The sequence below is a fragment of the Fusarium verticillioides genome, chromosome 2, assembly GCF_000149555.1.
Source record: "Fusarium verticillioides 7600 chromosome 2, whole genome shotgun sequence".
NCBI classification, from domain to species: domain Eukaryota; kingdom Fungi; phylum Ascomycota; class Sordariomycetes; order Hypocreales; family Nectriaceae; genus Fusarium; species Fusarium verticillioides.
The window spans coordinates 2530563-2546774 of NC_031676.1; the positions used below are offsets into that span (position 1 = coordinate 2530563).

The 16212-nt window shown below is 49.9% G+C and overlaps 3 protein-coding genes across 3 annotated transcripts in view; all 3 read right to left on the reverse strand.

The window, feature by feature from the left end:
* Positions 1-1393, reverse strand: part of FVEG_15419 (dynein heavy chain 1, cytosolic) — a gene marked incomplete at both ends in the record, with an annotated part of 3886 nt that extends 2493 nt beyond the window's left edge. Inside the window, one exon of the mRNA XM_018904546.1 lies at positions 16-1393. Within this exon, the coding sequence (XP_018748497.1) occupies positions 16-1393 (1378 nt within the window). The remainder of the gene's footprint in view (positions 1-15) is intronic.
* A 110-nt stretch (positions 1394-1503) lies between these two features.
* On the reverse strand, positions 1504-10664 carry FVEG_15418 (dynein heavy chain 1, cytosolic; the record flags this gene model as incomplete). The annotated part of the gene is made up of 2 exons (XM_018904545.1): positions 1504-10313; positions 10364-10664. The coding sequence occupies 2 exons, from the start codon at positions 10662-10664 to the stop codon at positions 1504-1506; spliced, it is 9111 nt and encodes a 3036-aa protein (XP_018748496.1).
* A 1173-nt stretch (positions 10665-11837) lies between these two features.
* Positions 11838-15266, reverse strand: FVEG_04162 (hypothetical protein). The gene is made up of 2 exons (XM_018891899.1): positions 12688-15266; positions 11838-12636 (listed from the first exon to the last, which is right to left on the reverse strand). The coding sequence occupies exons 1-2, from the start codon at positions 14435-14437 to the stop codon at positions 12227-12229; spliced, it is 2160 nt and encodes a 719-aa protein (XP_018748495.1). The 5' UTR covers positions 14438-15266; the 3' UTR covers positions 11838-12226.
* Positions 15267-16212: the final 946 nt, after the last annotated feature.

The following is a 16212-nucleotide window of genomic DNA, read 5'->3' on the forward strand; positions in this document are numbered from 1 at the left end:
TCATCCATCATCAACTTTCGGAAGTCTGGTCATAGAGGCCGCTGTAGGCCAAGAAAGCAGCAGCAACAAGGACATCTCCGACCAATGTGCTGATTTGGATCTCAAAAGACTTGCTTCCCTCTTCCCAGCGAACTCGTTCCGAGGACAAGCTGTCGAGAAGCCTAACACTGCGATCGACCTTGAACTGGACCTTGGACATCTCGGCTTTGATAGATTGTGTCTCGCTAATTAGCGCAGCATATTCCGTCTTGTACCTATTTATGCTAGATTCCAGGTCTGCAATCTTGTTCTGCACAGCCTTGGCGTCTGCTTTGGTGTTCAGAGCTTTCTCCTCCAATTCCTCGACCTCGAGCTTGAGAGGGCCAACACGATCAAGAATGTCGAAGTAGTTGACTTGAGCGCTGACCCACTGAACGAGGGGTCCGCAGGCCTTCGAGGCGCGGTTGACCTTCTCGAATGTAAATTCAGGGTTGGACAGGAAATCGTTACGCATCTTGTTCCTGAGAGCCTTCGTCATTTGCTTGGCGTTGTCGAACATGAGAATGCTAGCGATGAAGTCATCCTTTCGTACGATACCCTGTACGGCCTTCCAATCGTTGATCCTGTGACCAAGAAGCGTACACACGGCGTCCATAGCAAGCCGCACACCTTGAGGTGGATTGCCCATGGATCTGACTTCAGTCAAGTGTTGACGCTTGATGTTACTGACGCTAGCCTTTGCTTCCTCGACCGCAGGTTCTGCCTTTGCCAGATCCTCCAGCACAACCTTCTTCCGTGACGCAACCTCAACTTCTTGCTTATCCAAAGCAGCCTGGATCTCAAGCGATGCGGTCTTTTCTTGCTCCGCCAGTCGCTGATCAGCCACCATTCGTTGCAGCTTCTCATTGGCCTCGGCATCCTTCTGCTCCAGTTGTTTCTTCTTCTCTGCCAGGCTTACTCTTAGATCTCGAACCTTGTCGACAGTGTCTCTGAGCTTCTCTAGGCCAACATTCAGGTGGCGTTGCTGTTCCTCGAGATCCTCCCGTTTCTCGTTATAAAGCTTGACGTACTGGGCAACGAAATCGAGGAAGTGACGAGGGGTTAGGAAAGTGACCTTGCCCTGTTGCTTGAAGAGCTTCTCATTGTACCGTTGCAAGGAGTAGTGAATGTAAACCATAGAGTTGACAACGGTCTCGCGATGGGATGGAGGCAGCTGCAGGCCACGATAGGCCACAGGGACGGTATCAGGGCATTCGAAATTGCTTCGGTCCAGATCGATAGACTGGGTGAGCTCATGGCCGACCTGGAACAGGGCTTGGTCGGACCAGTCACCAAACCAATTGAGAACACAACGGTTGAACAAGGCAGGACTGGTAGCAGCCTTGGAAGAGAGGCCGTCCTCGGGGGGGTTCATGGTGAAGACAACATGTAGGTTCTTCACAATTTGCTGGGTAAACCACTTATATAACTCTTCTGGGGAGTCAAGGTGCAGGTTTTGTCGCTGAGCACCCTCCTTGCATGCTGTCATAAGAGCAGCGTATTCGTCTCCTTCAAAAGACCTGGCACTTCGGCGTTGGCGAGGAGAGTGTTCATTCTTTCGAGAAATCCTGAATCCAAAACGTTTGACTCATCCATGATAAAGCAGATCTTCTCACCCTTGCAGCCACAACGACGAAGGACGTCTCGAAGATCATCATCAAAGTCCTCAGCAGAATACTTGCCGTGGACCTTGATCTGGAAGACTTTGAGGCCGTTCATCCAGGCCACGAAACGAGACAAGGTGGTTTTGCCACTACCACTCACACCAATTAAGATAAGATGACCCTGGGGCTGCCGGAAGACACGATCAATGCGCAACACATGCTCCAAGACGTCGTTGAACAGAATTAGAGGAACGTCAACCTCCTCTTCACAAAACGTTTTCAATCTCGCCTTGACAAAATCTCTTAGCTGTTCACGGTCAACCGGAACGTAATTCTTGGACAACCAGTTCGAGAACAGAATAGGCCCTCCCAGGGCCTTCTCCTCGTCGATGTTGGGAAAGTATTCAAGTGCGATGCGGCGCACACTTTCGTCGGTCCACTGTCGCTCGTCTTCAGCAACCAGACGATCCTGGAACAAACGAAGAGCTTCGTGAGCCCAGATTCGGATCAGACCTTCAATAGATAAGGCCTCCAGAGGTCGAATAGCTTCGTAAACGCCACGAACCCATCGCGTTAGCTCACGGGGACTGTATACATAGTGGGGCTGAATCTTTGGCGTGAACCTCTGTTGAGATTCGAGATAGAAGCGAACCATGGCATGAGTAAGAGCCTCAGAGTATCCCCTGAGAGATGGGACGATCTTGAGAACAGCGGAATTGAAGGTGCCGTAAATTTGGTTGAGGGACAGTTCACCAGGATAGTCGACCATGATCAAAGGTGCGTGTCGGAGGAATCGAGCACCCATAGGGGTACGTCCAGCATCTGTAGGAGGATTGCAGGCACCAACAAATTGAATGCGGTCGAGTGTAACCCAGGACTTATCGGACGTTCGCCAGAAACCGTTGTGCTCGACCATTTGGCGCAGGAAGGATATGGCGCGCTGAGTTCCGTATTTATCTGGTGCGGGCAAGTTGATCTCATCGCAGAAAACAACAAGCCATCGACCGATTTGGGTTGGGGATAGCATCACACCGTTCAATGTCTTCTTGTACTCGCAGTATTGCTCAAAGGTTTTGATGAGCAGATCGGGTGTGGTTGCACTGGAGAAGTTCAGGCCGACGACCTCCATGTTTGGCAGCTTCCGAAGTGCACTGAATAAAGTCATTGTCTTACCAGAACCAGGAGGACCGCAGAGGAGTAGCGGCTTGTGCTCGGCAAGCCACGAGTACAGAACATCTTCGTGGCGGACAGTATCCAGAGTAGGAATGACCACATCGGTCTGGGTAATAGAATGAGTGTTGACTTCCACAGAAGGAACCTGGTTTTGCCATGGTGCCCATTCGGATTTAGGTAAAGTAACATCGAAGTCGATGAGTGAGCTTGTGCCATCAAGAGGAGGTGAACCAAAGTTTGCCAAAGCACAAAGCTCGTCGCCGAAGGCCTTTCTGTCATTCAGGGGGCAATCACCGGTGAGGGCCCAAACGAGTGCCAAGAGAAGCTTCTTTGAGATAAACGCTTCTATCTGTTCAGACTCAAGAGGGAAGTCGGAATGCTGGCCATTGTATTCAATTGCATCACGAACTGCTTTATTGAGCAGTGAGAAAAGAGTAGTCAAAACACGTGCGACTGTAAACTCCATGATGTGGTTGTAGGCCTCGGCTCGCTTCAGGGCCTGGAGAATCAGATCCTCCTCGGTAAGGTAGATACGAAGCAAGGCAGCAAACTCGCTCTGCACAGACAAAGTCTTAGCAGGGTTTTGGCCGGTGGCAACGCTGTCTTCATCCAAGTCCTCAAAGGGAACGCTGCTGAGTGTGGACAGATAGTTTTCAACCATCATGTTGGGTGACACAGTGTCCTCACTAAACCAGACCATACCGCAACGACTGACTGTAGCCAGTGTTGCATATTTGAGCGTCTCGACTTCAAACATGATTCGGACGTTGGAGGGTAGATTGAGGCGCTCTCCGTTTGGAAGCGTGAGAAGCTTGTTGTCGTCAAGAACACTGTTCAGATTTTCGACCCACTCAGGATCAACATCACCATCGAATACAATCCAGTGTCGCTTGGAATCCTCACCACGGAGGTTGTCGACGATCTTTCGGAGGATGCTAGTGAACAGACCATCGGTCCACTCGCGAGTGGTAGAGTCAAGATTTCCGTACAGAGCCTCCTTGGACATGACCTTGGAGTCGATGACATGTGAGACGCCCTCAACGCCCTCGACCTTTTGGAGTGCATCAAGCAAAAGTCTCCAGGCTGCTGATTTTCCAGAGCCAGAGTTGCCGACCATCATCACACCGTGGTGGATCTTCTGAATCTGGTACAGCTGGAGAATCTTTGTCATCCAAAGCTCGTTGACCACAAGGTGACGTTCGGCAGCGAGGGTTCGGATGGCATCTTCCAATTCCACAAGGTTGGCTGGAACGTACTGCACACCAGGAAAGCAATCGGCTTCAATAGTCATCATGATGTCGACATCGGACTTGATCAGCTTAGGTGCAATGGTTTCTCGGATACTTTGCACAAGAATTTCGGGTTCGACGACCTCTTCGGCTCCCAGACTGCCCTCACCCAGACGAGCACGTTTCAAACCACCGGAACTGACAAGAACACTCTTCAGCGCACGCAGGCCGAAATCGTAATGTGCTTGCTTGGACAGTTTGCCAGAACATTGGTCAAAGAAGGGAACCGTGTGTTTGGATAATTGCTTGGCTTGGTTAAAGCCTTGGGAGTAAAGCATAACTTCAGCGATGAGCTCCTTATCTGGCTTGGACATGGCGACGCTTCGGAAAAGCTTCTTCAAGTTGTCGGGCAGGTTGGAGCGACCAGCATAGCCAGGGTTCATGGTGATAAAGATACCTGTGTTTTCGTTGACATGGAGCTGGCGGCCGACCAACTCAATTTGCGATTGATCATCTTCAGCTCCTTGCTTTAGGCCCAGCTGGATGTTCTGAATCTGTTGAGAGACGGCCGAGAGGATTCGTTCTTCCAGACGATTGAACTCGTCGAAGCAACCCCAAGCACCAACCTGGCAGATACCAAGAAAAATGCGACCCATAGCTTGGAAATCGAAAGTGTCGTCACAGCAGAAGACAAGGGTGAATCTACCCAGCTGCACACCGAGAGCCTTGACTGACTCTGTCTTACCTGTACCAGCGGGTCCATAAGGAGAACCACCAAGACGTTGGCACAAAGCTTGAGTAAGAGTAAGGAAACAACGATCAGTCAGCGGTGTGCGAACAAGACGTTCCGGAACTCCCAGGTATTCGAAACCATAGTTGAGTTTGGCATTTGCCATCTTGATGTAAAGGCGGTCGAGAAACTCGCCATCAGGATTGTAGATGTATCTCATTTGTAGCTGCCAAAGGTAATGGCTGGTGGAACTAGCATTAGCGTTGATAAGCTTCTCAATTGTATCACGCTGGTGGACACATTCTGTAATCAGCTGTTCACATTTCTTCCTCAGGATAACTTCGAGTTCGCCAAGGACGGTGTCTGCAAGCACACGGAGAACTTCAACCTCCCGATCAAACAGCATCTTCAAATTACTGCCGCCATCAGAAAGCGATTGTTCGACAGCTGTGGTCCAAGCAACTTGCGTGGCTAGAACTACAATCTGACTGGGATAGGCATCCATGAACGCATTTAATGCATCACGATCAATCTTCTCTGATTCGAAGATAGGGGTGTAATGATCGACAGCCTCAGCGAGGAGCTCGGCAAGGGTTGACTTCATGCCACCCTCCAAAAGGGCTAGCCAGTCGTTGATTTTGGGGGTTTTCGCCAAAGAAATATCTTTCTTCAACCGAACCACCTCACCCTCTTTGGAAGTGAAGCCAGATATAACAGTCTCATCGTCCATGACGAGCCCTGATAGGCCCGCAAACATTTTCTTGAAGTGCTTGGCAATGCGTAACGTGTCGTTACTGTTACCAATCATCTCGAGCAAGTCTTCGTCACCCACGAAGTAGAATCGAGGGAATGAAACACGTTCCTTCTCTAGATACTCGCCAAGAGCCTTCTGGATCTTGTTAAGCATTTCAGCAAGCCGTTCCAATGATTTTTGCACGTTAGGAATGTTGAGAACTTCCAATACGTATGGTGACTTGTTGGCTTTCTTCATAACAGCCAGGAACTCGCTGTTGATATTCTGGAAGCGTCCAGACTCAATAGGGAGGAGGTGCTTGATATCAGCGTTACCAGTGAAGACACCCTCGAGGTAAACCCACTGACGCTGGACATCAATCCAGACATCAAAGAGCACATGAACACGGTTGAGCTTGTCTTCCCAAGACACAGCTTCTTCCTCAAACTCTTTGTAGTAAGGGGAGTGCTTCATCGCCTGAAGTGAGTTGAGGTTTTCGCTGCACTTGGCAAAAAGATCGTCCCAGCCGCGGATGAGGCGGATCTTGTTCTGATAGTTGACCATCTCCAATGCGTAGTTCTGCCAAGTCTCGCGAACTTGCTTTAGAAATTCCTCGAGGGCCATCTCACCCTGGGCTTGGGCAATAATATCTTTGACGATGACTTCGGTCGCAATCAGGTTAAGATCCCAAACATCACCAAGAGTCATGGAGCTAGGAGAAAATCGTTTATGGGGCTTAATCTGTTTATAGATCTTAACCCAGTGACGCTCGCGGATAGCGTCAGACTTCAGGTCGGATAAGATGGGGTTGACCTTGAGGAAGCCACGCAGAATTCCCTGCACATGCTCGAAAGCGGCATACTGGCGCATCCTGCTTGGCATGTCCTTGGTACTCTTGATAAGGTCGTCAACCTTGGACCGGATCTTTCGTGGTTGGACAGCAGTCCAGAGAATATCTCGTGTTTCATTGAGACTCGCCCATATAGTAGAAAGGTTCGACCAAACAGACTGGAAATCCCTTACCTCCTCCAGAGTAGACTCAAGAGAAGTATCCATGCTAGCAGGGATATCGAGGGCTTCTTTAGCCTTGACAACCATTTGGGCATCGTCCTGCAACTTCGAGATGCGTGCCTCGAAGGAAGACAAGGTAGCGGAAGCAACGTCAGGTTGAATGGTGCCAGACACTGGCTTCTCTTCATTCCATTGGGCGGCAATCTCGGCAATTCGTTCGTTGACCAACTTATCCTCAGCAGTGATCTTGGCTCTTAAAGCATCGCTTTGTTCTTGAACGATTCTTGACTTCTTCTCGAGAATCTCCTTCAAAGCCTCCCACTGGCTGTCTATCTGCTCAATGTGAAGCCAGTCATTAGGGAACTGGTATCGTTGTCTTACAAGCATGGATTGTCCTTGACGAAACATATCAATCTCGGGCGCCCATGCTTTCACGTTGCGTTTGCAACTCTGAACGACTGTGATGAATTGCACGGCCTGTGCAGTTGATGAGGCGTCGGAGCTTTGACTCTCGAGGTGCTTGCGCGCCTTCTCAATCTCTGCATTAATGTCGCGCATGCGATTGCCAAGGCGGCTGGCGAACTTCATCAGAATTTCATGTTGCCACTGGTCATACTTCGCGTTGACCTTGGTCTGCACTTGATCATAATCAACAGTGAGATGTCCAAATTCCCGGCTAACCTCTTGCGTGTCAAAAGTTGAGCGGTTTTTGCGGAGATCCTGTAAAAGCTGAAGCCATCGAGGGAGTGGCTCGCCGAGAGCATCGTAAACTTGTTCAGACTGAAGGTCCCAGAGTGACTGAAACTGAAGCCATTTGTCAACATACGCACTAATCTCCTGAAGCTTCTTCTCAACCGAAATATATACACGCTGCAGAAGTCCGGCGCACTCGGTGGGTAGGTCGGTAAACCGGGCCTCATCGTGAGCACCAGTAGTGAGACTCATCTGATAGCGGGTGGCCTTGATCTTGCGGAGGTTGCAGACAATTCCAAGCCACTCATGAAGGTGAAGGAACCAGCTCGCACGCGCAAACTCCAGGGGAGGGTCAAGATAAATTACTTGGTTACGCATGACCACTTCAAGAACAAGACGCTTCATTGTGGGCGTTTCGGACTTGGTCTCATCAGTATTGGTCTTTCGACGAGTTTCCTCTTCGGGTGTATCATCCTCAAATGCGGTGATCCACGAGTGAACTGCACTCTGAAGGCGAGTCAGGAGGATAGACTGAATCTTGGCGTTCAGTTCTCGCACCCAGAAGTCTAGGTTGACATATTGTTCCAGGTTCAGTTGATCCACAGCCGATTGAATCGTATCCAAGCGACTATGGAACGCAGCTTCGTCATAGGGGCAAGTGTTGAGTTCCTTCAGGGCTTGTTCAACAGTAGTATGGATGAAGTTCAAAGAGACTGCCTTCTGCTGGAGAACCGATACAGCTGCTGCAAATCCACGGATAAACATACCATGCTTGCTCTCGGTATTCTTGGCCAGGCCGAAATCGGTTCCACCGGGCAACAAAGGGCGAGTCTGTCTATTTTCAGAGTAGAATAACTCATGCGAGTTAATGAAGGATTCCCATCGTAGCGGTACACCCTCCCCGATGAGCCTGTAAACATCATTTCGATAACCATTAAGAAGAACAGACTCCTCTCCCATGGCAGAAATTTGACGCAGAGTCTGTGAAAGGGTTCTCACACTCTCCATGAGGCTGACAGCATAGGGATAGACTCGCTTCGCATCCTTGGATACAGTCGTCACAGCATGTGGGACTGAGTACGATTGCCAAGTAAGATTACGAGTCTCCTTGAACAAGGTGATGACTTGCGGGTCAAAGTTCACAGCAAGCTCAAGAATACCACCAGCGGATCTTACACGAGCAATATCGAAAAGCTGTCCCGAAATTGAAATCTTGCGTCTTCCGACGTCATTTAGCCAGGCATCATAGATTCGGCTCGTGTCGAGTTTCTGCTTGAATAGTTCGCTCTCCTCTTGAAGCTTATGGCCTTCGGCGTGCAGAGTCCAGTCCGGACCAAGAACAGCTTCAACCTTTCGCATGTATCCATCAAGCTGGAACTCAATCTGACGAGCCCAGATGATAGCACCCGAAACAGGAGGGAGATCGCGTAGTTGAGCCATAGCGTGAGTTTCTGAATGGCCATACTGTTGCTTGAACCGCTCATGGAGGCCGTTGATCGCTTGCTTGACGTGGTCCATGAGCTGGTTCTGGTATTCCTGAATGGCGCCACGAATCTTTGGGCGCACGAAAAGGGCGTTGAATTTGGAGAATACTCGGAACATCTCGTTTGCAGTCTTTGCTGTGGCCAGTCGCTCTCGAAGTCTGCGGATGATGGAGTTCTCTACACGGGTCGTACGCTCGTTGTAGAGGTTCTCGGCTCGTACCCATCGTTCCTTGCCCTGGTCTGTAACATCCAGAAGATCAACATTCTGAAGAGCCTCCCAAGCCTGCTTAACCTCCTCCACAGCATCGACATTACCAATCTCTTCAACAATGATGCCATTGAATTCGGTGGCCTCGGAAACGCCAGGAATAGTTGCTTGAGGGCCAAGGACGGTGACGATCGTACGCTGGAGCTGCTCGTGGTTGTCGCGGAAAGTGCTGACATACTTGATTCTCGTCTCAAGTTCGGAATGCTTTTTGACAATCTTGATGGGAATGAATTTCTCGTTTCTTCGTCGGGTTACCTCACGAGCTACATTGGTGAACTCCTTGACGTTTTCTTCCCAAATCTGGAAAATCTGGTCACATGTTTGCATGATGTTCTTGAATTGCTGATAATCCAGATTAACCAATTCAGTTCCTGTCAGCAGCCTATGAAGCACATCATCGAGATCAGCAGAGATAGCCTCGACAAGAGGAAGAGCTCTACGGATAGGGTAAGGGCAGATCCTCAGCTTTTTGTTCAGATGGCTGAAGATCTGATGAATGGCTTCCCCCACTTTCGGCAGGGAAGTAGCAGACAGCAACTCGTCGAGGGGGAAATCTCGCATAAGCTGGTTGTACTTCTGCACCTTATCCATAGCCTCCTTCAAACCAGTGTCAGCCGTGAAACTGACGGTGGCCTGAAAACGCTTGGCGTGCTTGAGAATCTCAAGCGTCAAGAGCACGCCCTCACTACGGAGCTGGCCCTCGATGCCCTCCAGAGCTGACTCCATGGACAACCAGAAATTGACTTCCTGGCTCGCGGTGCTGAATTCCTGGTTCGCATTTGATGAAGGGTCCTTGGTCAGCTTGGTGATTCCTTGGATAGACTTGATCCAGGTGTTGACGTTTGCTTGCAATCGGTTGAGAAAGGTACTGTCCTGGAGAAGGTTCTGTGGAATTCCATCGATGGAAGGCCGGTTGTTATGAGCCTCGGCGTCATCGAGGACATTCTGAACGATAGAATGAAACGTAAGGGATATCTCAGGGATATCAACGTTCTGCTGGAGATGCAGCAAGCTCAGTTCCAAATCGTTCAATCGCTTCTTCGTTACAGGAATGCCAGTCTTTGCGTCAACATCAGCTCGACCTCTTGATCCGTTCGCCAGTTGCTGGCTCTTCGTGTTGGCATCAAAGTAGGGTACCAGGGCATGGTGGACCTGAGAATGAAGAACCTCCCAAGGAGAGAGTACCGAGCCCTGTTCTCCAACTCCAGCGTTGAGAGATGCAGGACCAGGTAAATTAGTAATAAATATTTGTGATGTAAGGGGTCGAGCTGGGTCTATAGGCTGGGGAGACTTGATGAGGACAAGAGAAGCGACAGTTGTCGGGGACGATGAGATCTCGGTCGACAAGGTGTAGTTGTAAGAGACGGGCGCTGTTTCACATTAGCAAGCCATGGTTATCATAACGTTGAAATGAACGAACAAGAAGGGTCAGCTCCAGGCTCAACTGCAGATGAATTTGCGAAATCTTTCTGGATGTAAAGCACATTCTGAGTATCGCTCGCAAAGCGTGTGCATCGTGAAATAGTCTCGCTATAGCGGGACTTATGCAGCAAGCTTCCCATTTGTTCGAGTTCATCTCGTGTAGCTCCAAGTGCGACCTCACAGACGGAGGCGAGATGTTCGACAACGCGTTCCGGTTCGATAGTAGGGAAGGTCGGGGAGGATGTTACGCCGTTGGCGGAAGCCCCAGGGCTCGGCACGGCGGGCGAAGTGACCTCCATAGTCACAAGAGGGCCGTAAGAAGGGAGTATAATGACCGTTTTAATGGCGCGCGATCATTTCCGAATCGTCAGTGGGCTATGGGTAAAGGACGCAATCGAGAAGGTTGTATGTATGTGGCGGTCGAGCAAGCTTCGGGTTGGGCGCAAACGTGGTTGACAAGTCAGATATTAAAAAGCTTTAGCAAAATCGAAAGATGAGCTCAAAGACTAAGGAGTGTGTAGTTTACAATCAACTGTAGCTGGCCGTGCAATGAAGTCGCAGAAGTGCTATGAAGTCTTCAGCGACAGGTTGAGGTTTGGTGATTTAAAATGAAGCTCATCCAGGAGTTGTTGACTTTCAATAAGGGCACCACCTCACACCTAAGCTTTGGCTCTACCGAATTTACGGGCTGTTCAAGACGCGACTAAATCCAGGGGTACCCCTGTCGTGAATGCTCGGGCATGATCGGCAATTGGCTGAAATGGATGTGTCAGAATGCCATTGGACGTCAAGCCACCTAAAACAGTCGCTCTTACAGGAGATAAATGCGCTGTAGCCTGTTACAGCCCGCTGGAGTCACTGAAGATTGAGGAAGTACGTATCCAGCCCGTATGCAACCAACCGAAGGTGCTTGCGAGCCTTGATTGGTCTCAACGCTCAAAAAGAAAAAGCCCGGCATAAACTGAAGACATAGGCCAGGGGCTGCATGTTTTCAAAGCAAATGAGATTAAAACCTCCAGCAACTATCTGCCACTGTGAATGGCTGCTTATTATTGATGGCATCCAATGGCATGTGTGAATGACACATATGAGCCAGTAGGGAAGACGTAGACGAACCAAAACACTCAAACACAACCCATGAATATTTACGCTACAGCTGGCTAGAAGTTGCTGTTCTATCCATTCCTAATTATGCTACTTGTCCTTGTTAACCAGGCTTACCTTGAGTATCTTACCTTTATAGTATACGGGGTCTTACGCGGAGATAGGTGCGCAGCACACCTTCAGCTAACGAATAAAGGTACCTCAAGATCAACGTCAATACCTTACGCTACGTGGTATAAACTCAACTGCCATCAATTAATCATAAGGCCACCAAGCCTCTGGTATCCACACCGGGCGTAGAAGTAAGTTAAGTTGTGGCTACAGACAAGACGTTTAAAACGGCTTTATCGATGTCACTTACTTCATAACAGGTGGACGAGGTTGATAAATCTACACCAGTACATCGATCTATATTGAGCCTATTGGCAACTATCACTCATCGGTGCATTTCAGGGTCGGATTGCTTAACAAATACGTCTGTATTCCAATCATCACCGTTTCTTGCCGTGACAATATGTCAGCCACACAAATTTCGAGTGCTAAAACGAAAGCCACGTCATAATCTTCAAAACCATGCTCCAGAAAGAAAACAAACCTGCCGCCCAGTATCAACTTGAATAAGCATGCGCAAAACCAGTCTCATAAGTGTAAGCAGTTACCAAACATTCCCGATCATAACGCCTTTGTACATATCGAATACAACCCAACTTCTCTTTCCATATAACCACTCGAACAACCGATGCGCCATTGGGTCAGATCAGACTTGGGGTTGACTTGCCCCATTTCCGTTGCTTCCTGCTAGTCGCTGTCGTTGAAACATAACTCTTTCGTTACAAATATCAATGAACTCTTCAAATTTTCTTATGATGACTTCTTTCTCTTCCAATTTCGTCTTCAACTCGCTGATTTCTTTGTCCTTCTTTTCCTCCATTTCTTGCATTTCTTCGCGAGCTTTTGCGATTTCACGCCTCAACTCAGCGCGAATGCGATCTTCAGGTGACTGGTGAGGTTTGCTGTAGATAGCTGGTCTGTTCTCTGCCAGTCCGGTAGCAACCTTTTGAGGGTTGCGATTGATAGCTGCACGAGCGTTGTATATATCACGTGGCAGAAGATGACAATCCGGGTTTTCGGTCTGCAGTATCTGCAGCGTCTCCGAGACGCCAGCGCCTGCTCATTGCAGTTAGTATGGAATCAGTTCCTTTAGTCTGGGTAACTCACCGTTCTCCTTAAGCTGTTTTACCGCAGCAACCATTCTACTGTCCAGTTTCCGGGCAGCTGGGTGGTGAGAAGGGCTCTCACTTGGGCCATGATTATGCTGAAGATGGGCAGGGTCAGGGCGATATCGGATCGTCCACTGGGTACGCTGCTCGATAGCGAAAAAGCCGAACGGGCAATCACACTTGCGGGACGATGTTTTACGTTTGCGACACTCGGGGCTTACACGACTCGGCGGCTTGCCAGCACGATCGCAAACAAAGAGGACCTTCTTCAAGCCAGGCACTGTCTTCTTTGAGCGACCAATGACAATAGCATAGCCGACCGAGGTGCAGTATCTAAGAACAGCCTTCTGGACCGCCTCAAGAGTAGGGTAGCTTCCACCTTCTGGCGGTGGGGACATCATTTCGCCCAAAGGCTGAGTTGGGATGTAGTTAGGATCAGCGAGCATTTTCATGTCTAGGCCTCCACTCTCCTCCCCATTTGCTTGGTTGTCAATATCCATCGACTCGCTCCCATTTGCATCTTGCTTCTGCTGCTGTGGCTGAGTCTGCTGCTGCTGCTGCTGCTGTTGAATTGGCTCTGCAGGAAGGGGTTGTTGCTTTTGTTGCTGCTGAGCTTGCTGGGCCTGCTGCTGTGCTTGCTGTTGCTGTACCTGCTGGGCCTGTTGAGCCTGCTGGGCCTGCTGTTGGATTTGCTGTTGCTGGGCCTGTTGTTCACGTTGCTGTTCACGCTGTTGATCACGTTGCTTCTGCTGCTTCTGTTGTCGAGGCGCCGGTTGCTGGTGTGTTTGAGATCTCGGAGGCTCATGTTGCTGCGGGTGTTGAAGCTGCTGCTGCTCCTGTTGGGGAGTTCGAAGCTGTTGCTGCTGTGGCTGTTGAGAGTGAATCTGCGCTTGCTGCTGCTGCTGCTGATGGTGATGTTGTGCATGTTGCTGCTGCTGTGGGTGCACTTGCTGGTGCGCTTGTTGCTGCGGCTGTGGCTGCGGCTGTTGTTGTTGCTGCTGTTGGTGGTGATGCTGCTGCTGTAACTGTTGTTGCTGTTGTGCCTGCTGCTGCTGAAGCTGTTGCTGCTGCTGCAATTGCTGCTGCTGCTGTAAATGGTGCTGTTGCTGTTGGTGCTGGAGTTGTTGCTGAAGCTGTTGGTGCGATTGCTGCTGTTGTTGGTTTGACTGCTGCGTCAAGGGAGGAGAAGGCGCCTGAGGCTTGACCTGAACTTGGCCAATCTTGGGAGTTGGCTGAGCCTGTTGAGATTGAGGCCGCTGCTGAGGCGACTGCTGAGCATGGTGCTGATGAAGGGTCTGTCGAGGCTGGGCAAGGGAGTGGGAAGGATGTGTCAAGTGCTGAGGATGCATCTGTTGTTGCTGCTGTGGATGGTGTAATTGGTTTGGCACAACCTGTCCCAGGGTTGGAAACATCATTTGAGAGCGTGACTGCGATAGTCCTCGGGAATTAGACACATCAAGCGGGTTCGGCACCGCACTGGGCATGTGCGAAGTGGAAGAACGCGAGGAGCCATTGGAAAGACTGCCGTTGACATGCGAAGGAGTTGAGAAAAGATGCTGGGGATATCCGGTTGGCGTCTGCTGAGGCTGATATGCCTGAGTCTGGTAAGGGGACGCAGAATGAGGCGCGGGAGATTGCTTGTTCTGTTGGCCTGGATGAGGCACTGGAGGATATGGGTTGCGGCGAAGACTGGTCTGGGGAAAGTTGAGGCCAGTGTGGTTATTGGATCCTGGACGCAGACTCGACATATCGCCTGGTCAGGCCCGGCAGAAGGGCCGGTTGGTAAACGTAAATGTTTAAACGCGAAACAGTTGAGTCTGGAGGACCAGTGAAGTCAATGGGTACGCCGGATGTGTTGTTATCGTTTATCAATCGCGACAAAGTGAGTAGGCAAGACGACGTGACGTGACGTGGCGTGAGTTGGGAAGTTCAGTCTGGCTGAGTCGAGACTCGGCTGCGTGTTTATCACGAGGCTCTCGATGAGGTTGTCGCGATCCGTCTTGACGCTCCTCCCGGTGGGTGTCGTTGTGGCCTCCGTTGCCGAAGCCGAAGGCCGTGACGGTGACCGGTGGCGGTGACGGTCAGAGAGTGACGAGAGATGCTGCCGTGACGTTGATTTCGCCGGGCACGAGGTGCTGATACGGAGCGGAGCGCGGTGGTGTGCGGTGCAGTGTAGTTCAGATTGCGGAGCGTGTGTATGAAGCAAACCCTGGGACCCAGGATCTTTGGGGGTGTGATTAATGAAGCTCTGGACTTGGGGAGGAGGAGGCGTGGTTGCGGGTTATGCAGAGGCGTGCAAAATTATGGGGATAGAAAAGTCTGCCTGCTTGCCTGGCGTGACGATGCCTGGCCTGAGCGAAGGGGGGAGAGAAAATTGGCAGGGGAGGGGCGAAGGGAGACAGATTTGATAGCAGATTTGGTACGATGACAGAGCAGCAACGCAAGAAAAGATGAAAAGGTGGGAGGGCAAAAGAGCCGAAAGGGTGCAGTGCAGCAACCAGAGCAAGCAGATGGATAAACACGCCTCTTCTATTGCAGCAGCACTGTGTGGTTCCGTCTTGTGTTGCACTGTCTGTGTCTGACCTTGTTGTCTGAGCCCTCTGGTGTAAAGTTCGTGTGAGTCTGAACACCTTAATGACTACCTAGTCGTACTTGGTAGTATGTAGACGGACCTAGTCAAACAACATATTTGGGTAGGTACCTTAGGTAGTTAAAAGATAAGGTAGAAAACATGGAACAAGTGGTGAGGGGCGGATCTCCGTCATCCTCCCTTCTTTCTCTTCGTTGGACTTCAACCAGGCAGCCAGGCGAGATGTTTCCCAAACTGTGGGGGATCTATGGCTGGCGTGGCGTCCTGTGGCGTCGCTGCGTCAGCGAACTAACTAGCCCCTGTAATGGAAGTGAATTTGGTGATAATTGGATCGAAAGCCATCCAATCCGTCCCTACAGCGGCAGCCATGATTGCACCGCGAGATTTCGAGTTGACGTAGTGTCTATCATTTCGGTACTTGGAGTCTCGGGGGAATTGCATGAATTGTTTTACCTTGGGTCGCTTAGGTATCTCTTTCTGCGGCTCGTAGAAGCCAAAATTAGTAATATACTAATTTTGCCCAACTTACCCGGTAAGGTAAATTGATATTTAGGTATAGTAGGTACCTACCTAGCTATGAAATTGTTCAGATTCATCCATGAATTTTAAGTTCTGGCCATTTTTTGTAACGACCTAGTCTAGGTAGACTGAGTTGCTTCTTACTGGATCAAGAAACTCAACACTTCTAATCGTGGTTTTATTTCAATTTGGCACCTGATGCGTTCTGATTATACTGCAGTAACACCTGTAAATACTATCTCATATCTAGTAAGAAGCCTACGCCCAGAAACCAAATTCCTGGCACCTTATATATATACATATATACCTCTATTTCTTCGTATTTTTTCAGTCTCTTTACAAGCTTAGCACGTGACTTCGAGTGCTTTGGACTGATTCAATCATCAAGTCTCTGCGACAAGTAGCTTTGCCGAG